The following is a 23079-nucleotide window of genomic DNA, read 5'->3' on the forward strand; positions in this document are numbered from 1 at the left end:
TCTAAATGTCAATGGCCAGAAAACAGATCCTTTAAATTACCCTCCTAAATTTTAAAAATATATTAGAGATCTCTCATCCTAAACAAATGCCTTCTTTGTATTTATAAAAAGATTAAGTTAAAATATAAAAACAATAGTTTCATGGCTAGCCTTAGAAATTCTCTTGACAAAATTAAAGAGCAAAAACATGATCTGAAACAAAGCTAAAATAATTTTTATGCTCAAACTGCCTGCTTTTGATCCCCTGTAGGATTTATAAAAAGCCCTGCACTCTATGGTCTAGTGGCTGAGATTCTGTGCTCTTGTGGCTGTAGCCCAGGTTCAATTCCCAGTCAGGGAAGTAATCCCATTTGTTTTAAATTGTTTGACTCCTGACCTTTTGTGGGTACCCATTTGTTATTGATCCTTTTTCCTTCCATGGACACTTAGGAGTGTCATGAATAGCCTTGGAAACTCTCTTGACAAAATTAAAGGGCAAAAATGTAACCTAAAACATGATTTGATTTCCTGTCTTTTTCCTTCTATGGGGCATATGGGGCATATGGGGCCTTTGGGCCTTTATGCATAGGTGCTCAGCTGAGAAGCTGAGATCCTAGAAAATATGGCCAGTTAGAAGAATAGGTTGTATTCCATTTGTGGCTAAAAAGACTTTTTATCTTTGAGCTGACTTTGGGGTCGTTCTGGATCTTGTGAGGACTGCTTTTTTCCACCTCTTGGAGATGCCTGGTTCATCTTTGACTAACCAAGTCATAACTTGGTTAAGGGTTATTGCTTTTGGTGAACTATCTGAAAAGGTACCTTTGGTTCAAAAGAAAAAAACAAGCTAACGAAAGTGTTTATAAAAGATAGGCCCTGAGGTAAAAAGAGACTTCCTAAGTCCAAGCATGGAAAAGGCTGCCTTCACCCAGTTAAAGGGCTCAATAATCTAATCAAGAAACAACCTAATTTAAAAAGACCAATCTAATTAGATTGGTCCCCAAACTATTTTCTGGAATTTAGCTGGCTATTTTGAAATTCTTTGTAAAATAAATGTATATATGTAAAAAAATCTCCATTTGTAAGGGCATCTGCATCCCCACACTTAAACCACCACAAACTTTCCAACAAGGAAGATGTCTTAAAGTTTACATAACAAACCTTACATTTGTTTAAGATACTTTTCCCGGAAAGCTTGTCTTGACTGGGCTTTTACGTACCCCTTTTTGTCTTGGCAAATAATGGTGTTTATATCTAAGTTCTGTGTCTTTGAAGTGTAAATTTTTACCAAAAAGTCCTGTCTTTGAAAGTACAAATTTCATGTTGCCTAGCTAAGAACTGCTTAGAGCTTGATAGTCTGTCTTCAGGGGGGAGAAAAACTATTTGAAAACTAGCAAATGAAGAATCTTGTAAAGCTATAAAATCTTCTTCTGTCTGTATGTTTGTATGTGTCACGTGTATGTGATATTTCACTACCAAAATAGACGAAAGAGCTCTAATTAGTTAGCTTAATGAAAAAGTAAGTGCTTAAATCAAAATACTTTATCAGAAAAATAGAAACTAACTCAAATGCTTTTTAGCTCATGTGACTCTAGTAATCTCTGGTAAATAAAATTAGTTTAAATTGTTGGCAAAATAAAATTAAACGTCTTCAGAATTGTCGGTATTAAATTTGACTCAGACTTACTGCCTGAATGTACTGGTCAGACGGGTTTAGGTGGTTTCTGTAGATGTTTTTGTTTCTGTTTGTTTTTGTTTTTGTTTTTTTGAGACGGAGTCTCACTCAGTCACCCAGACTGGAGTGCAGTGGTGCGATCTCAGCTCACCGCAACCTCCGACTCCCTGGTTCAAGCGGTTTTCCTGCCTCAGTCTCCCGAGTAGCTGGGACTCCAGGCACAGCTATATTTTTAGTAGAGATAGGGTTTCACCATGTTGGCCAGGATGGTCTGTATCTCCTGACCTCGTGATCCACCTGCCCCGGCCTCCCAAAGTGCTGGCATTACAGGTGTGAGCCACTGCGCCCAGCCTGTAGATGTTGTAAGGTCATAAAACTATTGCTTGTTTTGTCTGTGAGCTAAAGCTATGAGGGTTGGCTGTTGGGCTCCCCAAAGCCTTGGACATATCTTACTGTCAGCTTCCTTCCAGTTTTGAGCATCTGGATTCTAGGGTCTGGACAGGTTGGCCATGGTGGGACCTGGGGATACGTCCTCAGTTCCTGACCACCAGCTGTAAGGCAGAACCAAGCCCGATATGGCCCCAGCCTCCCTGGCCTAGCTTTGCCTCCTTGCCGTGCTGGGATGGGTTGGATTCTCCAGGCATTATCTTCACGACTCTGTCCTGTCCTGAGCACTATACCTGGTATGTAAATTTGGGACCCCAACAAGACCTGCCCTGCATAGCTGTCCTTGGGTGCCACATGGGCACCTGAGACCCAAGACAACAGAAAAAAAACATTAGGAAGGGTACCTGTGTCATCCTTTCAAATTATTAATTTAAAAATCTTAAAATCATGCTATGTTAAATAATAGGTAATCAGAGAATGTCTAAGTCACCTATATGGTATAGAAAACAATATATTTAGATCTGTTAATAAAAAATTGAGGAAGCAAAATGGTTTTCATCTACAAATACTGATATAAAATAATTCAACATCACTTCCTAAGTTTTCCACTAGAAATTAGGGCTACTAAGAGTTAAAATTATAGTTAATATATATAAGTAAAACTACTAGATATGCCTGTAATCCCAGCACTTTGGGAGGCCAAGGCAGGTGGATCACCTGAGGTCAGGAGTTTGAGACCAGCCTGACCAACATGGTGAAACCCCGTCTCTACTAAAAATGCAATAATTAGCCAGGCATGGTGGCCAGCACCTGTAATCCCAGCTACCCTGGAGGTTGAGGCAGGAGAATCACTGGGCTGGGCACAGTGGCTCATGCCTGTAATCCCAGCACTTTGAGGCAGAGGCGGGTGGATCATGAGGTCAGGAGATCGAGACCATCCTGGCTAACATGGTGAATCCCTGTCTCTACTAAAAAATACAACAAAAATTAGCCGGGCGTGGTGGTGTGCGTCTGTAGTCCCAGCTACTCAGGAGGCTGAGGCAGGAGAATGATGTGAACCGGGGAGACAGAGCTTGTAGTGAGCCGAGATTGCACCACTGCACTTCAGCCTGGGCGACAGAGCAAGACTCCGTCTTAAAAAAAAGGTATTGGCTACAGAACTTGACCCAGAAGCAGCCTATCAGAAAGTCAATGGGGAAATGGATTCTTTCAAAATACTGTGTATATGACCTGACGTATCTGCCCCTTTGAAGGAAGCTGGTGCACGTAGGAACCTCAGCCCTTTATGATACAGAGCTGAGCCTATGGTAGGAAAGAGGAGAGAAAAAGAGACAGAGAAATGCATGTGGCAATCACTCTGGCTGCAGCCCAAAGTAACTTGCTAAACCTCCATTTCTTTTCTCTCTCTGTTTTTTTTTTTTTTTTAAACCAAGGGAGAGCCATAATGCAAGCTATTCCTAGTGGAAAAGTTGAGAAGGAAGAACAGCTTGTTCCAGACCAGTGAAATTGAAATTCCCATGTGGAACAACATAAGAGGAAAGAGGCCCTCCCTGACAAAGTTGGACAGCCCTCTCTCATGGCAATTTGGCAATAACTATCAACATGTTCAGTGTGTATAACCTTTGCCCAAGCAATACCACTTCTGGGAATCTACAGAAATTCTACCAGAAGACCACAAAGATACATAAGCCCTGAGCACTGAAGCACTGTCTGATGTGAAACCTGAAAATATCCTTTGTGTTTACCCATAAGCAAACATTGATGCGTTTATGCCGTGAACAGGGCTGTTAGAGCAAGGCCGATCTGAGGGATGAATATTGAAGTATATCATTATGATGACACGTGAGAAGAGTAAGTCACAGAATAGGATTAGCTTACTGCTTATATTTAACTGATATGAAATTGCCAAGCAAAGACAATTATGCACTCCACAGAAAACACACGAGTAATGTAAATAACATTTGGAATTCTGCACACCCTTCTACCATCCTCAGTCCCAAAGGGAGACGCAGGCATCATCAATCTCCCGGGTCTCCCAGCACTGAGAGCTGCTCTGGGGTCTGAGTGTGGCTTCCAGCATTAAGAAAAATAGGTATCCTTGAGCTGGGTGCAGTGGCTCATGCCTGTAATCCCAGCTCTTTGGGAGGCCAAGGCGAGCAGATCGCCTGAGGTCAGAGTTTGAGACCAGCCTGGCCAACATGGTGAAACCCCGACTCTACTAAAAAATACAAAAATTAGCTAGGTGTGGTAGCAGGCACCTGTAATCCCAGCTACTTGAGAGGCTGAGGCAGGAGAATTGCTTGAACCCGGGAGACAGACGTTGCAGTGAGCCAAGTTTGTGCCATTGCACTCCAGCCTGGGCGACAGAGCAAGACTCTCAAAAAAAAAGAAAACAAAAGAAAAAAAAAAATAGGTATCCTTGCACCACATGGCACCTGAATGCAAAACAGCTCCTTACCCCAGTGCTCAAGCAGCCTCTTCCAGCTGTGCTGAGGCAGAATGTCAGTCTCTGAAGCTGGGCGCGGTGGCTCACACCTGTAATCCCAGCACTTTGGGAGGCCGAGGCAGGTGGAACAAGGGGTCAGGAGTTCGAGACCAGCCTGGCCAATATGGTGAAACCCCATCTCTACTAAAAATACAAAAATTAGCAGGGCGTGGTGGCACATGCCTGTAGTCCCAGCTACTCTGGAGGCTGAGGCAGAAGAATCCCTCGAACCCGGAAGCGGAGTTGGCAGTGAGCTGAGATCATACCCCTGCACTCCAGCCTGGGTGACAGAGCGAGACTCCGTCTCAAAAAAAGAAAAAAAGTCAGTCTCCCATGGAGAACCTTCCAAGGGCCGACTCTTCCCCCTTCTCCTCCACTCCTTCCCTTCCCTTTCCTGAATCGTTCAGTCCTAAAGCTATTAGGTGGGACAGAGCAAGGTAGATGCCTGTAACGTGGGGAAGGGAGGGCAGGTGACTCACAGAGAGCATCCAAGCCCAGAGAGAACGAGGAGGGTGTCCAGAGTGTGTGCGCTGGCACCTGACGTGGCGTGTCGGAGCCCAGGCTGATGAGGAAAGTGACCCCGCGGTGGACTGGCCAGCATGTGGCTCCTTTTGCCCATTCCCATTTCTCCTTCAGTGCACTGCTGTTCCTGGAGTAAGGAACGAATATGGAGAAGCATGAGGCAATGAGCCAACTTTTAGAGCAGCCAAGGCTTGGTCCATGGCAAAGCCATTCAGCACAACATGCTCTGTGAAAACACCGCCAGGCTTGAGCCCAGCCGAGCAGCCTCCACGCAGGAGACTGGACAATCAGCTGCCTCTCTGCCCGTTTCCTCATCTGTAAAGAGGAAACGTCAAGCCCTTGGCACAGCGTGCGGCCCACAGTCAGTGTTTGGTGGACATGAGCTGCCTTCATGGCAGCTGTCTTCAGGCCTCACAGGGTAGCTTTGAACAGGCAAAGCCAGAGGAGCTGGGGCTGTCTCCTCTGTTGCTGTCTCCTCTGTTGCTGTCTCCACAGTGGGAAATGGGCAGCTTGAAAACCTGATAGGAGCAACTTGGCTCTATCTATCAGAATGTGAAACATGCCAGCCCCTCAGCCCAGCTGTCACACTCCTTGGACCCTGCTCTGCACTGATGCCGGAACAAAGGCACAAGCACTTTCACAAGATGTTCACCGAGGCACCGACGGTGATAGGAAAATGCCGGAAGTTAGTGATGTGATCACCAACAGGGGACTGGCTAAATAGACCCCACTCAAAAGACCGAGGCCCAGCATGAACCATGCCCACATGAGAATAGTGAAGAAAGTCAACGGCAGAATCGTATTTGTAGGATGATGTCATTTGTATGAAAATGTAAAGTAACTATACAGAAAACAGTGTGCATTCCATCCATATATAGGTATAAAAAAAAATACAGCCACATATATGTCTGAGTGTATGTACAAAATGAGCATCTTCATGCAGGGGGAAAAGTCCAGGAGGATAGACAGAAAGGCATGTCTGCAGAGTGGGGTGAGGAGGAACAGGAATGTTTACACTTCAAGAGTGCTGTACCGTTTGGATTGCTAGTAAAGAATGCAGGTCAATTTTATAATCAAAAAACTAGTATCAGGATGCTTAGGAGATGCAGACTGAAACACTTAAGAGTAAGGCACCAATGACTCAACAACAATAAATACGTAATACATGTGAATATTTTATCCATGTTATAGAGGGAGGGAGGGAGGGAGAGAAATGGGAAAAATTTGTGTGTGTGTGTGTGTGTGACGGAGTCTCGCTCTGTCACCCAAGCTGGAGTGCACTGGTGCAATCTTGGCTCACTGCAACCTCCGCCTCCCAGGTTCAAGCGATTATCCTGCCTTGGCCTCCCCAGTAGCTGGGATTAAAAGTGCCTACCACAATGCCTGGCTAATTTTTTGTACTTTTTGTAGAAACAGGGTTTCACCATGGTGGCCTAGCTGGTCTCCAACTCCTGGCCTCAGGTAATCCGCCCACTCCGGCCTCCCAAAGTGCTGGGATTACAGGCATGAGCCACCATACCCCGCCCTTATGTTTGAAATATTTTTAAAAATAAAGTTTAAAACATTAAATAAATAAAAATAAAGATCAAATGAAAGACAGTCAAGTTCCTGGGAAGCCCACTGGAGATGCAGGTAGCAGAGGCCTGGAAGGACCTGCAGCGTCTGGGCAGGGCCTGTGGCAAACCAGAAAGGGCTAGCGTTGAAACCCAGGTTCTAAATGGCTTTATTTTTTCCATAACTTTTTCCCCCTAATATTCAATGTCCTTGCAAGACTGACGGATCCTAGGGTTTGAATCCACAAAGAATCACAAACACAGTTTATAGTCTGACCAAGGGACTGAAGAAAGCCTGCGGTTGATCCTGGTGACCCCTGACTGGCGTTTATGGTGCAGCTATGCCACGGCTGAGGGACATGGCTCAAGACAGAGTCCCTCCTCTCACAATCCAGCCATAAAGGCTTGCCTGAGTCCTTGGGAAGGTTCCAGATCAGGCTTCCCAACAGACGCTGTCCTCACCTCCGATGATCTGCTCCAATGGCATCTGTGACTCTGCCAAAGCCCTGTTCTCTGGAAAAAGAGCAAACAAAGCAATTTCAGCAAACAGTGGAGGACAGGCCCTGCTCTTACAGGAAGCCCACATTCACCCAGAAAGGCATCATCCCGGCCCACGCACATCTGGTTTCCTCTACACTCTTCACCCAGGGACACAGGGATGGTTCTACCCAGGTAGGAACAGAGCAGGAAGGAAAGTGCTTTTAAGTACTGACAGCTCCCAACATCGAACCAGTGTTGTTTAATTAATGGGAATGCTGACGGGAGTCCTTAGGCTCTTCTTCCTCGAGCAAATGTACAACTCCGCCGTAGAAACACCATTGCCTTGGAGGTTAATCCTCAGTTCTCCTTGGCACTGTTTGTCCTTCATCAAAAGAGTAACCCAGAGTTTCTCTCCCCTTTCAGAGTATACCCCTCAACTCCTTTTTGAATGAGTAAGAAACAGATCAACAGTATCTCCTTGACTTGAGTGATTCTGAATTAACCTCTGCCTAACTTCTATTTCAAGCCTCACTCACTTCAGAAGGGCCTCCAGCTCCCGCTTAACTCTGCCCACAACGGGTGGTCCCCAGAAGGTGAGGGCCGTGTACAGCTGCACCAGGGAGGCCCCTGCCCGGATCTTCTCCAGCGCGTCCTGCCCGCTGCTCACGCCACCAACCCCAATTATGGGAACTCGGCCTACAGAGAAGCACATGGTGACACTGTAAAGAAGGATATGGCTTCCGCCTCAGAGTCCCCCACAATCAAGGCAGATTAGGGAATGATGATTCCCATCAGGACCCAGGAGCCCAAGCCACACGCAGATCTGAAGACACAGATGCCGGAAGCCTTGCCTTGGGTGAGTGCATACATCTCCCGAATGGTTTGAGTTGATAAATCCCGGAGGGGCTTCCCACTCAGCCCTCCTGTTTCAGAGCGCAGGGCACCCTGGAGGCCAGCAGGGCGACTCACGGTGGTGTTCGTAACAATCAGCCCATCAATGCCCAACTGCAGTGTGAGATGGAGAAAAAGCCATGAGTCATGGCACCGAAGGACGCAGAGGCGCTCCTCTGGGGGTCAGAGGCAGCAGCCGGGCCAGGTACCCACACCTACAGCCCCCAAAGCAAGAGCTACACCAGACCTTACTACTCATCTTTTCCTCAACAAGTTTTAGAATGAGCCATAACGTGACAACAGCAGCCATCACACACTGACCACCCACAGCATTCCCCTAGGACATGGTCCAGTCCTTAAAACAACCCAATTATAGTGTCTTGTCTGAGGCCCTCAGGTAGTAAGTGGTGGAACCATGATTTGAACCCATGACGGCCAGGCTCAGGCTATTTCCACTACTCTCCTATGCCACAGAGACCCGCTGTCCAGACAGGCTGGAGAGAGGAGTGAGGGAAAGAATTTTGAGTCCCAGTCAAGACTGGCCAAGGACCCAGGCTCAAGCCTTAACCTTGCTGGATGCAGATGAGGAGAGAGAGTAAGAGGCATGAGAAAAACTCCTTCAAGCATTTATTCCAACATTCGCTTTTGCCCACAGGGTGAGTTACACCATGACAGACACCAAACCAGCCTTTAATACCAAGGAGAGGAAATCACAAAGGCCGCCATTCTGAGCTAACCCAGCTGGCCAAACAGCCTCTGCAGACCATGGGAGGCACACCCTGGGCCCAGGCCCCGACTCAAACCTCTTTGACCACACTGGCAATGTCCTCCTTGTCCTGGGCGGTGAGGTCAGGAGCGATCTTCACCAGCACTGCCGGCCTGTGCGCTCCCTGTAAGCCGTCCCTCTCCTGCAGCACCTAGGGCGACACACGGCCAAAGCTGGGGACCCTGCAGACTGCAGTCCCGCAGTGCAGCTGTGACCTACACTGCAGGTCAGTCGGTTTCCACAAAAGCAATCAGACTAAAGCAGGAACAATTTCTCCTTTTCAGGAAAGCCAGCCTCAGACACGTGAGGAGCACTAACGAGATGGATCCGAGTCCATTCTTTTAGGCCAAGGGATCCCCATGGACATTGGCTCATAGCTTAAGGGTGTTTCAGACTTTTCTTTTCTTTCTTTTTTTTTTTGAGACAAGGTTGCACTCTGTCACCCACACTGGAGTGTAGTAGCATGATCATGGCTCACTGTAGCCTGCACCTCCCTGGGCTCAGGCAATCCTTCCACTTCAGCCTCCAGAGTACCTGGGACTGCAGGTGTGCGCCGCCATGCCCAGCTAATTTCTGTATTTCTTGTAAGATGGGGTTTTGCCAAGTTGCCCAGGCTGGTCACAAACAAACTCCTGAGCGCAAGTGATCTGCCTGCCTCGGCCTCCAAGTAGCTGGGACTATAGGCTTGAGCCACTGTGCCTGGCTTAATTTTTAAATTTTTTGTAGAGACAGGGTCTTGCTCTTTTGCCCAGGCTGGTCTCAAACTCCTGGGCTATAAGTAATCCACCTGCCTCAGCCTCTCATAGTGCTGGGATTGTAGGCATGAGCCACCATGCCCAGCCTTTTTTAGACTTTCATTCCTAAAAGATAGCCAGGAAATATTACCACAAGTACTGGGTGAAGTCCTTCAGTTCACTCAGAGCTCTGGGTGCTAGGGTCAGAGTGACAAATGGGAGAGACGCGGTCTCTGCTCTTACAGACCTCGTGGTTTACAGCAGCAGGGACAGATAATTTGTCACTGTCACGTATAATCAGTGTCATGACAGGGGATCAGAGGGGACCCTGGGAAGGCATAGCCAGGGGTCCTACTGGTCCAGGTGCTAAGGACAGCTTCTGAGGGTGATGCTGAAGCTTTACCCTGGAGAATGAAGGGGAGCGGGTGGGGCAGGCTGGTGGGACGGGGCCTGGAGAAGGGGTGCAGTTGCCCACCTTGGTCAGCAGGCGGCGCAGCTCAGCCTTTCCTTGAAGGCTCCGCAGCCCGGCCGTGTTGGGGCTGGACACATTGACCACCAGGTAGTCGGCCAGCGGGCCCAGCACGCGCACCCCTTCTGCGTAGTCCTCCGCGGCGTCCACTGAGGTCTTGTTCTTCCCCAAGTTGACCCCCAGCGGCAGTCCATCTGCAAACGTCGCTGGTCAGGCCTGCAGCCCGCACACCATTTCCTGTGCCACTTTCTGAGGCTGTCCTTGACCAAACCACGGCGGACAGTTGGGCAGGTCTTCCCTCCAAACCTGACCTGCCCGACACCGGCTGACAGGTGCTCAGCTGCGGCCTGGGCCTGCCTACCAAAATCACTCACCGGCTTTGTCTAGCAAAGTCGGGGCAGCTACGAGGATGTTTTGCTGCATTTTGCCCTTTTTTTAAAAAAATTTTCATGGAAAATGGACAAATTAGTGCAAATACTTGTGGGGCAAAAGATGGGCCTCATAAATTGAATAAAACAGAACAGACAGAACTCAGTAGGCACGTCAGGCCGGCAACGCTCACCTCAAGGGATGCTTGTTGGCCTTGGCTCAGTTGACTGGATGTACAGTTGTGAAGAAAAAACAAAATGAAAGAATATGTATAAAATTCTGAAAAACAGGCCAGGTGAGGTGGCTCATGCCTATAATCCCAGCACTTTGGGTGGCCAAGGGTGGAGGATTGCTTGAGCCCAGGAATTCAAGACCAGTCTGGGCAACATGGTGAAACCCCATCTCTACAATTAAAAAACTCAGCTGGGCGCGGTGGTGCACACCTGTAGTCCCAGCTACTTACTCGTGAGGCTGAAGTAGGATTGAGGCTCCAGTGAACCGTGATCATGCCACTCACTCCAGCCTGAGCAGCAGAGCAAGACTGTCTCAAAATATATATATATTGGAAAATATATATATACTGGAAAATATTTTTTTTTTTTGAGATGGAGTCTCACTGTTGCCCAGGCTGGAATGTGGTGGCACAATCTTGGCTCACTGCAACCTCTGCCCCCTGAATTCAAGCAATTCTGCTGTCTCAGCCTCCTGAGTAGCTGGGATTACAGGCATGTGCCACCATGCCCAGCTAATTTTTGTATTTTTAGTAGAGATGGGGTTTCACCATGTTGGCCAAGATGATCATCTCCTGACCCCATGGTCCGCCCGTCTCGGCCTCCCAAAGTGCTGGGATTACAGATGTGAGCCACCGCACCTGGCCTAATTTTTGTATTTTTAGTAGAGAAGGGTTTTCACCCCTTCTCTGGTCTGGCTGGTCTCGAACCCCTGACCTCAAGTGACCCACCTGCCTCAGCCTCCCGGAGTGCTAGGATTACAGGCATGAGCCATCATGCCTGGCCAAATGTTTTCAATGATCATGCCTAAAATGTAGAGGTGTAATTGTTTTCTAACTTATAATTTTAGTTGTCTGAGGAAAGGGACTCTCCCTCATATAATAACTGAGGGGACCCTGTGTCTTCGGTGCTTCCCCGGACAGCCTGATTACTCCCCTAGCCTGGGCATCATTGTTAGCACCTGCCCTTTTTTACTCTCAAGAGGGTCTCAGTTTACATGTATGCAACGAGGTCAGCTTACTTAAAAATCCATGGGACTGACTATCAGTGGACTTGCATTTTGGACCTCCAGAAAAATACATTTTCAGAAACACACTATGTGTAAAAGAAAAGGGTTGTCTCTACTTGACTTCTCCTAAGATACTATCTTATCTGCATGAGGAGTGGTACATCAATGGCACAGGCTGTTTTTTCCATCTGAGAGTTGGGGAAAGACTTAGAACACCAAGTAGCTCACAAAATGGGTTGTCAGGCCAGAGAGGATCGAACAACATCTATTGTACTGCTCACCACCTTCTCACACCCCAATCACACTCTCGCATCATTAGCAAATGAGATAGTGTAGCTACTTTCCAGGGTGGGGACTGGAGGAGGGGATCAGAACCCACCCAATTAGAAGCCAGGCACAGCGGCTCATGCCTGTAATCCCAGCACTTTGGGAGGCTGAGGCGGGTGGATCAGTTGAGGTCAGGAGTTCAAGACCAGCCTGGCCAACATGGTGAAACCCTATCTCTACTAAAAATATAAAAATTAGTCGGGTGTGGTGGTGGGCGCCTATAATCTCAGCTACTCAGTAGGCTGAGAAAGGAGAATCACTTGAACCTGGGAGGTGGAGGCTGCTGTGAGCTGAGATCGCACCACTGTTGCCTGGGCAACAGAGAGAGACTCTGTCTCAAAAAAACAAAGAATCCAATTAGACAAAAGGTTTATCATAGGTCTCCAAGCTTCCCAGTCTAGCACCTATCAAGCCCAGATCATTTGTAAGCTTGAATTCTTTTCCACACAAGTAAACTGGCTTGAAGGAGAATATCACTTTCATGTAGCTAATGGATTAGGAGTCATCTGCCCAAACTGACAAGATTTGGGAGTTAGACAGAAATTACTGGATTACTCTGTCCCCAGAGGGCACCAAAGCTTTTGTCAACACATGTTCCTTGGCATGGTGCTAACAAGCTGCCATGAAGGCCTCTAAGCTGCTGGCAGACACATCCGTGCAGAGCCCTGCTGCAGTCTCTGCTTCACTCCATAGACCAGGAGGGCCACTGGAAGGGAGGGCTGGGTGAGGAAGAACAGGGGATAAGCCAGGAAACTGCACTGCAGACACCAAGAAGAAAAAGCAAACACGAAGGCAGGCAAGCATCACAAACCATGCAAGTCCTGTGATGACCTCCAAAGCTCCCCAGGTGGGCGGCTCTACAGTTCAGCGGGGTCTGCTTCCAGCGAAGCCAGGGGTTTCCAAAAGATAATTTCCTATTCCCCAATTCTGACACTGCTGAGTGCCTCAGCCCTTTCCACCTCACTTCCTGAAGTGAATCCCATATCCATTGGTTTCTTCATCCTGCTACCAGGACTATCTGGGACTAAGACATCCTGGAAGGAGTTTCAGAAGGACCCAAAGAAGACAGTGGTCGCTACTGAGCCGCAGCCCCCCACACACAATCCACGGGGTCCTGGGGCATCAGGGTCAGGACAACAGAGGGCTGTGACCATTAAGTGCATCCTGAGAGCGAGTGAGGCAGAGGCCACAGAGAACACCCGCATTGCCGGAGGCACCTTCAAAAATGCATGTTGTGGCCGGGCACGGTGGATCACACCTGTAATCCCAGCACTTTGGGAGGCCGAGGTGGGCAGATCACGAGGTCAGGAGATCGAGACCATCCTGGCTAACACAGTGAAACCTCACTTCTACTAAATATACAAAAAATTAGCCGGGCGTGGTGGCGGGCACCTATAGTCCCAGCTACTTGGGAGGCTGAAGCAGGAGAATGGCATGAACCTGGGAAGTGGAGCTTGCAGTGAGCTGAGATCGCACCACTGCACTCCAGCCTGGGAGAGACAGCGAGACTCCATTTAAAAAAAAAATGCGCATTGTTTTTGGTTTTTTAGAGAAATGGGATCTCACGATGTTGCCCAGGCTGGTCTTAAACTCCTGAGCTCAAGCGATCCTCCCACCTTGGGCACCCAAAGTATTGAGATTACAGGTGTGAACTGTGTCGAGCCAAAAATGAGCAGTTTCCAAAACAACTCATGAAGAATATTTTCCCAAATGCTAATATTAGTTATCCTTGAGTAGGGAGGAGTATCCATTTCTTGAACTTTCTTTCTTTACGCTTCTCTGTATTTACTGTCTTCTGTAATTAATGAACATTATTTACACAATAGACAATTAAAAAGGGAGGACAGAGTGGGCCACAGGAAGATGACGTTCAAGTCCTGCTCCCGCCCTCCCTGCCTGTGTGATCACAGCCCAGCCATTTCGCTTCACTTGCTTTCAGGCCTCCCTAGTTACGGTAACAGGTTACATAACGAGGCAGAGGCAAAGGGAGTATTTGCTAAATTGTGAAATCCAGTTAAACTCTTGGAGGCTGTGTGTGGGACCAGGAAAATCCCTCTAGGAGAGGTGCCCTGAGGTCCTCAGTGGTTTTTGCTATTGCTCAATCATGTTTATTTCACTAGAAATGTTCCCAGTGTTTCTCCCACGTTTCCTCCTAATAAATAAGAAAGGCCCTCTGACGCAACCCACTTTACCTTCTGTGAGCTTGGCCTGCTTCTGCTGTCTGGCGCGTAACCTGTGTTCCACCACCGAAAGCCCGTGACTGTTAAACCCATACCTGCAGAGCCACAAGCAGATGAGAGGGGCAGAGTGAGAGGGCACCACAGCCACTTCCTGTACACTTAGGACTTTTTAAAACAAGAGAAAAAAAAATCACAGTTCTTACACTTCCAGGGTCTAAAGACCCCTGGGGCTCCTAGAGAACTTGCCAGAACACCATCCAATACCCAGGGGAAAGATTAAAATTTGCAAATGCTCAGCCAACTAGCATTGGAAACAGCCCAGATGCAGCAGCAGCTGCCCCAGACCTGCTGGATCCCCACTCCTTACCCAGCCACTCTGAGAACTGCACGCTCACTTGCCACCTGCCTGGGCTCCCAAACAGCCTCCTGAAGCCCCTGCAGCCACTCTATCTCCCTATGCTTTCTGCCTGTGAAAATCACCTCTCTTCCTAGCTCAGAGCAAATGCTCCCTCTCCTGAACAAAGCTCCCAGCTGCAAAACATCCCTCATCCCCCTGGCCTTCATACAGAGCTTTGGACCTACCTTTCTCCTGGCTCGGGATAGACACATACATATGTGCTTAAGGTCCCATACTAGGTTACGATCTTCTTGAGGGCAAGCAACATCTCATACCTCTCTCATCCCTCTATCACTGTCACTAGACACTTCCCAAAGGCAGGGGCCTCATCCCTGTATCCCCAGCCCCACTGTGGGTGTTGACTTAGTGGCCAGTCCCCTTCCTCTTCCTCCTTGCCAGTGAAACCCACCTGCCCTGATACAGGGTAAAAATGCTAATGACTCCTTTCCCAGCCTTGCTGGCAAGTGAAGCAAAAGTGAGTGCCTGAGACACAAGTGAGGCCTACTGGAGCCTCTGAGAACATCCCTGCCCTTTTTCCTTTCTGCTCTTGAGCATCCGTGTAAGAACGTAATACTCGCAGCCGAGGTCACTCTCTGACAAGCAAAAAGGGAAGGCCCAAAGAAGTTGGACCACAGTCTCAACACTGCCCTAGTGCTCAACCAACCCTGGGCCTGCCCATTGCACCTGTTATGAGAAGAAAATAGTATCAAATGTGCCTGTTGTTTAAGCCACTTTGTTAGAGCCAAAAGCATCTATAATAGACACACTGGCACACATATTTGATGACTTAATAACTTCACCCATTCATTCAGCAAGTATTTACAGCACACTCACCACATGCCACGCAGCCAGGAGGCCACACACGCAGTGCTCAGAGCACGATCTCACACCCCTGCTCACCTATAGAATTCACCAAGTACCATCATCCCAGCACCTGCAGTTATCTGTAGCAGCTGAATGATAAGCAAATATATTTTGCCTGGCCAATTCTGAAGATATTGATCCCCACCTGCAATGCAGCAGAAAGATCGATAACTTGATCTCTAATGCTGCAGATTTTCCCTGAAACAAGCACAAGAAAGCAGGAAGCACGGCCAAGTAAATGTCGTACAGGTCCATCTCCCAGGAGGCCACCAGTGACCCCAAAGATGCCCATCGAAATCTCCCCAAGGAGGCTCTTCAAAATCCTCTTACCAAAAAGTAGGCACTTCTTCACCTTTTGGGTTTGCTGCAGTAAAAATTACCCAGGGATGACAAAGGGAAGAGCTTTATACAGTCTAGAAGGATTTCTCTTACTAAGAGCAGCTATGCATGTTGAATGTTACATTCTCCTGTTTGCTAAAGGCTGGGGCTGTGCTGGCCAATACACGTCTGCTGGCCACATGTGGCTACTGGCTGCTGGGAATGCAGTTGGTCCAAAGGGAGAGGTGCTGGAAGTAAAATGCACACTGGCTCTTAGACTTGGTACAGGCAAAAGAAGGTAAAAACAGCGAATTAATACTTTTTATGGTGTTTTAAACACATGTTTTTTTAAATACTTGTAACATTAAATATAACTAAATTATAATTTTAAGTAAGTATCAATTTCACTCATTCTGTTTACTGTGTTAATGTGGTCACTAGAGCACTTTAAATTACACATGGGCTCACATTACATTTCTCTTGGACAGTGTCGAGTAAGAGCACTGGAGAAACAGCATGGACAGAGCACAAACTCTCAAGTCCAGTAAGCCCAGGCCATGCCCAAGCTCTCCTGCTTATTATCTCCGTGACCGAAGCGGAGTTATTTGGCTCTACAAGCGTCCGTCTACACAACTGTTAAATGGACGTAACAAAGCCTGCTTTTCAAGATAGATGCCTGGGGCACATAGTAGATGCTGAACGGGGTTCCTGAACATTCTAAATGACAGAAGAATGTCCACATTATATGAGAGAAAAAAAACAGAGGCAGATCTTACATCTCTGAAAGCCCAGCTGGAAAGAGGGCATCCCCCATGAACTCTGGGCCGCTCACCTACCTGTTAATGACAGCTTGGTCCTCTGGGAGACGGAAGACTCTGGGTCTGGGGTTTCCTTCCTGAGGTTTTGGAGTCACACTTCCTATCTCAACAAAACCAAAGCCCATCTTATAAAGTCCGTCCACGGCTTCCCCATGCTTGTCAAATCCTGCAGCAATTCCTACTGGATTTCGGAATTTATGGCCCAGAACTCTCACTTCCTGGGAAGAGGAAGACAAAGTAAGAGGCATGCAAGGCTATCCCGGTGTTTCTCAAAGCATGGTTCCTGGCACGACTACACCAGAATGACCTGGGAAGCTTGTGAAACCTCAGATCCCAGGGCCCACCCCCAAGGTCAAAATCTTTGGGGGAGGAATGGAGCACTGGGGGAACCTATTTTTAACAGTGCTGGCTCTCCAGGGGACTGTGACACCTACTAGAGTTTGAAAACCACGGGGCTTTATTATTAGCAAGCCTGGGGGGAGAAATGGTGTTTCCACCATGGGTTGAACAGGAGACAAGCGCTGCCTTTCCCAGTTGTGGTTAAGGTTCATACCTTCTTATCAACTAGCCTTGGTGGGAGAGAGTAGCTCGCTGGTGTCAGGCCCTAGATAGTGCTTCCCTGAAACCAAGGCATGGTAAGCAGCAAACTCTTTAATCAGCTTAATAAACATCAGCTCCACCTGTGTCCCTCCTCATCCAGGCTGGTAAGAAGCCCCAGCCACGACCCCCAGCCTCCCACGGGGAACCCAAGGAAGGAAGGTGTTCAGCTGGGCAGAACTGACTGATGGGCTCCAGCGACCTTTCAGGAGACTAGCAAAGGCCTCCCAGGGTGAACACCGTGGGATCCCGGAAGCAGGGGCTAAGAGAGATGCTCCAAGAAAGAAGAACAACAAATGAAGGTGAGAATGCTCGCAGCACCTCAGGAGACTGGGAGGCAAGATGTGTGTGGCTGGACTAGGGGCCTTCCTCCAGGACTGCGGTTCTCAGCTCCGGCTGTACCACAGAGGCCCCTGGCAGCTTTCAGGTCCCACTCTCAGATGTGGCGGTGAAACTGGTCTGGCACCAGGCCAGGGCATCTGGATACTCCAAATGCAACCCCGGGGGATTCTAACATGCCTGACGTAGGTGAAGGGTGGAGAGTTAAACCAGGAAAGCTGTGAAATCATCAAGAGTCCTGGCTACCAGTTAAAAAGTTTGAGTCACATTCTAAATGAGCTACTGCAAGCGTGGGCACAGGCAGCGGTGTTTAGGACAACACCTCCGAGGTCAGGTTTGCCCGTCTCTGTCATCTGTGTTTACACAGACACAGCCTGCGCCCTCAGGCACACACTTCCTTCTAAATTCTCCTCATCTCTGCATCCCACTCATTATTCACTCCCATTCACTCCAGGGCTCTCAAACTAGCAGTCTGGGGTGAGGACGGTTTAACGGAGTGCTCTGTCTGAGCCTACAGTGCCTGTTACTGTGTGAGCATGGCGAGTCAGGGGAAATGACACATCTGCTCAGCACCATACAATCAGAGTGAAAAGGAGTCTAAGGTCGGAAGGGGAAATGCGGTGAAGGCCCCTTTAATTTGTAACAGTGACCCTTCCTCACCAGAGTTCTGAGGGCTTCTTGTTTGCATTTTCACACTCAAATCATTCCGATGTCCTCCCATTTGATAAGAAGCCTCTCAAAAGGAAACTGCCGAGACTTCCATGAGGAAGCAGCTTCTATGAGGATGGGGATTCTTCTATTCGGTTTGCTGCACTAAGCCCGGAAGGTTGCATGAAACAGAGGCCCTTAGCCTTCAGCTGACACTGGCCTCTACAGTTAGAGGCTGTATCTACACTTCTGCCTACACACCCTCTTCCGGCCCTAAAGGCTTTCCTGGGACTCTAGGCCAAAGATTTCAAGCATGTGGAGAGGGCCTGTGGGCTGAACATGCGGCTGAGTGAGGCTGGGACCCAACGCTCCTGTCTCGCACGGTGCTCAATGACTGGCAGTTTCCCCATTTAGCCGAGGGGAAGACTGAGCTACCTGCAACCTCAGCAAGGCAGGACAGCGGCCAAGGGGCAGGAAGCCAGTGTCAGACTCCGTGGGTTTGAATCCTGGTCCTGCTACCCGCTAGCTGTGTGACTGGAGTTCCTTTTTGTTATTCCTTACTCTGTTTCTTGGTTTCCTGATCCATGGCTGGGGATGGTAACAGATCAGCTCATGCAGTAGCTGGGAGGATCAAACAAGAACATCGCCTAACACAATCCCATATATGTAATAGATAATCATCATTGCTAATTACATGACACAAAAAAATAATGCTCAGACTGAATTCCAAATATCCACTGCTCACTTGAGGTTCTGGTGTTCAAAAAGATCAGTCCTGGCTGAGAAGTTTAGGGACTTCAGCCTTCACCTTTGTATTTAATGCACAGGGTATCCAGAACACCTACCAGCATGTCAGAGTCTTGAAATCTGGCCCGTGGAAGGAGCCCCAGGGAGGTGAAGCGAACGGCCAGTCTGTGGGCTGACTCCGGATCCAGCAGCCCCTGCAGAGCTGGCATCAGGTGTTCAGCATAGAAACGCTCATCTCCCGTGGCCATCAGGTAGGAGGCGAAGAGAAGTCCTCCACCCCCCAGGATGACCACAGCATCCCGGGCCCGCTTCTGCAAAAAAAGAGCCTATTGGGGGGCCCTCCAGGCCAGGCTGCAGCACCCTCCCTGAGCCCTTCACACCCAGGCACACAGAGGGCATAACGGCAGGTCACATGAAACAGACGCCCTTAGCCTTCTGCTAACACTGGCCTCTACAGTGAGAGGCTGTATTGACACTTCTGCCTACACACCTCTTCAGGTCCTACAGGCTTTCCTGGGACTCTCAGGCCAGAAATTTCAAGAGGCACCATACTGTCCTCTAGGGGGATTGTGGTGGACACTACTACTGGTTACAGTGACAGGGTAATGCTAATAGACGTGGTAGGCAGGAATCCGGAAAGTCAGACATCCTTCTCGGCTTGAGACTATCTGACATGAACTGCCCCATTTCCTGTGTGACTTTTGAACATCCTACTGACATTCATGTGCGTAAAAAATTATATGTTCATATTATCTGAGCCAAACTCTATTTTACCATATAAACTGTCTTTCTTGACTTCCTGGTCTCAAGCAATCCTCCCACCTTAGCCTCCCCAAATAACTGGGACCACAGGTACATGCCACCAAGCCCAGCCAATTTTTTGAAGAGATGGAGTCTCGCTATGTTGCCCAGGCTGGTCTAGAACTCTTGGGCTCAAGCAGTACTCCTGCCTTGGCCTCCCAAAGTGCTGGGATTACAGCATGAGCCACAGTGCCCAGTCTTCACATGGTTTTCACATACAGTACAAGTATCTTGTAAATTGAGGGACAACTATACAGTGTTGCATAGAACATTCCCAAGAATTGTTCATTTCAGAAAATCTCATCGGGAATGGTACAGTGCTTTGCTGCGGTGTTTGATAATGTAACACACCTGTGCACTTGCATTTCTAAGTAGAGGCTTAAACACAACTATCTCACTAGGGGAGTCAGCAATATTTACATACTGAAATACATGTAATTTTATTAATATAAACTACTTTTAAATTTTCTCCTTTATATTCCACTTAGGGTATTAATTATGCTGGCTTTCAAAAATTGCACATAGCTGGACTTGGTGACTCATGCTTGTAATCCCAGCACTTTGGGAGGCTGAAGTGGGAGGACTGCTTGAGCTCAGGAGTTTGAGACCAGCCTGGGCAACAGAGTGAGACCCCATCTCTACAAAATATAAAAAATTAGCCAGGCATGGTGGTGCATCTGTGGTCTCAGCTACTTGGGAGGCAGAAGTGGGCAGATCCCTTGAGACCAGGAGGTCCAAGCTGCAGCAAGCTGGGATCGTGCCACTGCACTCCACCTGCGCAATGGAGTGAAGACTCTCTCAAAAATGAGAGTATCCCAAAGTGTTGGGATTACAGGCGTGAGCTACCGCGCTCGGCCTGAGTCTCTTTTTAAAATAAATATATGGAGAGAGATGGGATCTCACTGTGTTGCCCAGGCTGGTCTAGAACCATTGGCCTCAAGGGATCTTCCCGCCTCAGGCTCCCAAAGTAGTGGGATTACAGGCGTGGGCTACCGCACCCAGCCATGTATACATATTTTGTATGTGTACAAAATATCTTTGTATACATACAAAGATATTATACATATATTCCATTTCAGGGGGTGTAAAATATAAAACAGAAGCTTCAGATCTTATTGGATCAAAAGTGGTTCACGATGCTTTTCTCTAATTATCACTGCCAGATGCTGAGTTATTCATTCATTAGTTCAGTCATTCATCAAATACTGATTGAGCAAAGATGGCAAAACAGATCTTGCCCCTACCATCATGGAGAGTGTGATCTTATGAAGCGACAGACAGAAATCAATGATCATGCAAATACATAGTCATGGCAACTGTGATGAAGGATAAAAAGTATATGGTAATGAAAGTATTCAACCTAATCTTAGAGGTAAGGAAAGGCTTCCTTAAGGAAATGACTTAAAGCTGATACTCAAGGGATAAACGAATTGTTGGGAGTCTCTTTGAACCTATTCTGGTTCAATTATTTTTAAAAAGTTAACCAGAAGGCAGTAGGGAGAGGAAAAAGTGTAAAGGCTCTCTCAGTAGCAGAAGAGAATGAGAAAGGGAGAAAGTTTGGAACAGAGGAGTGAGGGAAAGTAAGGCTTAAGACGAAACAGGAGAAATGAGCAGGAGTTTGGCCAAAATCAACATGTGGGTTTTGTTCCCTAAGCCAGGAAATGACATGATCAGATTTGCTTTTAAAGATCCTTCCAAACTGTTAAAGAGATGTAGATCAAGTATTCATTGGCTGGGTGCGGTAGCCCACGCCTGTAATCCTACTACTTTGGGAGCCTGAGGCGGGAAGATCCCTTGAGGCCAATAGTTCTAGACCAGCCTGGGCAACACAGTGAGATCCCATCTCTCTCCATATATTTATTTTAAAAAGAGACTCAGGCCGAGCGCGGTAGCTCACGCCTGTAATCCCAACACTTTGGGAGGCTTACGAGGTCAGGAGTAATCCCAACACTTTGGGAGGCTTACGAGGTCAGCCTGACCAAAATGGTGAAACCCCGTCTCTACTAAAAATATCAAAATTAGCCAGGCGTGGTGGCGCGCGCCTGTAATCCCAGCTACTCAGGAGGCCGAGGCAGGAGAATCGCTTGAACCCGCTAGGCGGAGTTTGCAGTGAGCCAAGATCGCTCCACTGCACTCCAGCCTGGGCGACAGAGCGAGACTCCGTCTCAAATGAATAAATAAAAAGAGACTCAAGGTTTTCATTGCCTCCCTTGGAGACTGCACGCCTCCACCCCCCAACCCCATGCCAATCAACAAATATTTGAACACCTACTACATACGGGGATACAACTAAGAACTTTTCACATAGAGCCCCTCGCCCTAACAAAACTTTACCTAAAAGGACTGGGACCATGTCCTACTCTAGTTTCATTCCCCATTGGATCCTGCACACAACGCTAGGCGGTCATGTGTTCACTAAGCACCCCTGTGCCAGGCTCAAAAACATGGCCCAGACGCAGACACTCACATCAGCACCCATCCAGACCTGCAGGCGCTGTCTGCTCACGCCTGACCGAGTCCACGTGCAAATGCACACGCGCGAGCATTTACAGGCGTCCCCGGAAACACGCACACGTCCCGGGGGGCCCACTCTCCCGGAGCCGCCTTCGGTCCATGCCTCGCCCGGCCTGACTCTCCGTTCTTGCCCGCCCGGACCCCCGGTTCCCGATACACACTGCTCACTCGCGAGACTCACTTTCAGGTGTCTCCACGCCATGCTCCTTCCGTCAATAAGCCCGCCCCTGTCTCCGTTCCATTGGAGAAGATGGCAGCGGCCCCTCCTATCTCCGCCCCTTAGCCGCCAGCCCACCAATCGCCGGGCAGAAGGGTTGAGCGGTCGCCTCCGCGCAGCGGGGAAGGCCCGGCATCACCCCAGGTTCTGGTTGGGTGCGCGTGCGCAGTAGCGGCGGCCACACCTCTTCCGCCCGCCCTGCTCACGGTCTGCCGCTTCGTCGCCGGCGGTTGGCAGAGAAGCTGCTGCGCGGGGTTTGTCCGTGGTACCGCAGCCTCGAATCCGAGAGTCCGCTAGGCGTCGAGGCTCTGTGAGGAAGACAGGTGTTGAGGTCGTGCCACACACCGGTGCCTTTCTGCCTTTCTGCCGGGGCCGCGTTGTGACTTTTGTGGGCCCCTTCCTGAAGTTGTTTTAGTGTAGACATCAAAACGCTGTGTTTCACACCAGAAATATTTGTACAGTTTTTATCACTTTAAAAAATGAATTTTACTGCTGTGTTGATATAAAGATGAATATGTGAATATATAAAGTTTTTCAACTTAAAAGTTGATTTTTCTTAAGGTTTTTTAAGGAAATTAAAACATTTTCTTGAGGCTCGGTGGCTCACGCCTGTAATCCCAGCACTTTGGGAGACCGAGGCAGGCGGATCACTTGAGGTCAGGAGTTCGAGACCTGGTCAACACCCAAAACCCCGTCTCCACTAAAAAAATAAAATAAAATACAAAAAATTAGCCGGGCGTAGTGGCGGGCGCCTGTAATCCCAGCT

At 48.4% G+C, this 23079-nt stretch overlaps 3 protein-coding genes and 1 long non-coding RNA gene across 13 annotated transcripts in view; 3 read left to right on the forward strand and 1 right to left on the reverse strand.

Moving 5' to 3' along the window:
- TXNL4B (thioredoxin like 4B) overlaps positions 1 to 18695 on the forward strand; it is a 62363-nt gene extending 43668 nt beyond the window's left edge. For 4 of the 8 annotated variants that reach the window (XM_077983764.1, XM_077983763.1, XM_028840487.2 and 1 more), the window contains one exon: positions 3472 to 6217. In XM_077983764.1, the coding sequence (XP_077839890.1) occupies positions 3472 to 3542 (71 nt within the window). In that variant the 3' untranslated portion in view covers positions 3543 to 6217. Of the gene's footprint in view, positions 1 to 3471; positions 6218 to 16120 lie in introns of those variants that run through there. The other 4 variants (XM_015126569.3, XM_028840486.2, XM_077983762.1 and 1 more) reach the window with 2 other exon arrangements.
- Positions 4638 to 14062, forward strand: LOC144337703 (uncharacterized). Its single transcript, XR_013411136.1, has 2 exons — positions 4638 to 4772; positions 13334 to 14062. It is a non-coding gene; the product is annotated as an uncharacterized LOC144337703 (long non-coding RNA).
- DHODH (dihydroorotate dehydrogenase (quinone)) lies at positions 6751 to 22319 on the reverse strand. Of its 3 annotated transcripts, none has more exons than XM_001104448.5 (9): positions 22278 to 22319; positions 18880 to 19092; positions 16469 to 16668; positions 14066 to 14148; positions 9945 to 10132; positions 8773 to 8886; positions 7930 to 8083; positions 7615 to 7774; positions 6751 to 7111 (listed from the first exon to the last, which is right to left on the reverse strand). In XM_001104448.5, the coding sequence occupies exons 1-9, from the start codon at positions 22296 to 22298 to the stop codon at positions 7057 to 7059; spliced, it is 1188 nt and encodes a 395-aa protein (XP_001104448.2). In that variant the 5' UTR covers positions 22299 to 22319; the 3' UTR covers positions 6751 to 7056. The 3 variants fall into 3 exon arrangements, with proteins under 3 accessions (XP_001104448.2, XP_077840664.1, XP_028696457.1); XM_077984538.1 differs by having other exon boundaries at positions 22050 to 22319; XM_028840624.2 differs by lacking the exon at positions 18880 to 19092.
- ZNF821 (zinc finger protein 821) overlaps positions 19736 to 23079 on the forward strand; it is a 166489-nt gene continuing 163145 nt past the window's right edge. Inside the window, exon 1 of the mRNA XM_077983790.1 lies at positions 19736 to 19771. The gene's annotated coding sequence lies outside the window, so the exon portion shown is untranslated. The remainder of the gene's footprint in view (positions 19772 to 23079) is intronic.

Source organism: Macaca mulatta, chromosome 20, assembly GCF_049350105.2.
Source record: "Macaca mulatta isolate MMU2019108-1 chromosome 20, T2T-MMU8v2.0, whole genome shotgun sequence".
NCBI classification, from domain to species: domain Eukaryota; kingdom Metazoa; phylum Chordata; class Mammalia; order Primates; family Cercopithecidae; genus Macaca; species Macaca mulatta.

Bases quoted from the DNA above. Each gene is read 5' to 3' on its own strand.
- DHODH (XM_077984538.1), bottom strand. From the start codon at position 22,298: ATGGCGTGGAGACACCTGAAAGTGAGTCTCGCGAGTGAGCAGTGTGTA. The intron at 10,133-14,065 runs GTAAAGTGGGTT...CGACGTTTGCAG, and splicing joins GCAGGCCAAGCTCACAGAAG to ATGGACTGCCGCTGGGGGTC. The intron at 7,775-7,929 runs GCAAGGCTTCCG...GCTTCTCTGTAG, and splicing joins GATGTATGCACTCACCCAAG to GCCGAGTTCCCATAATTGGG.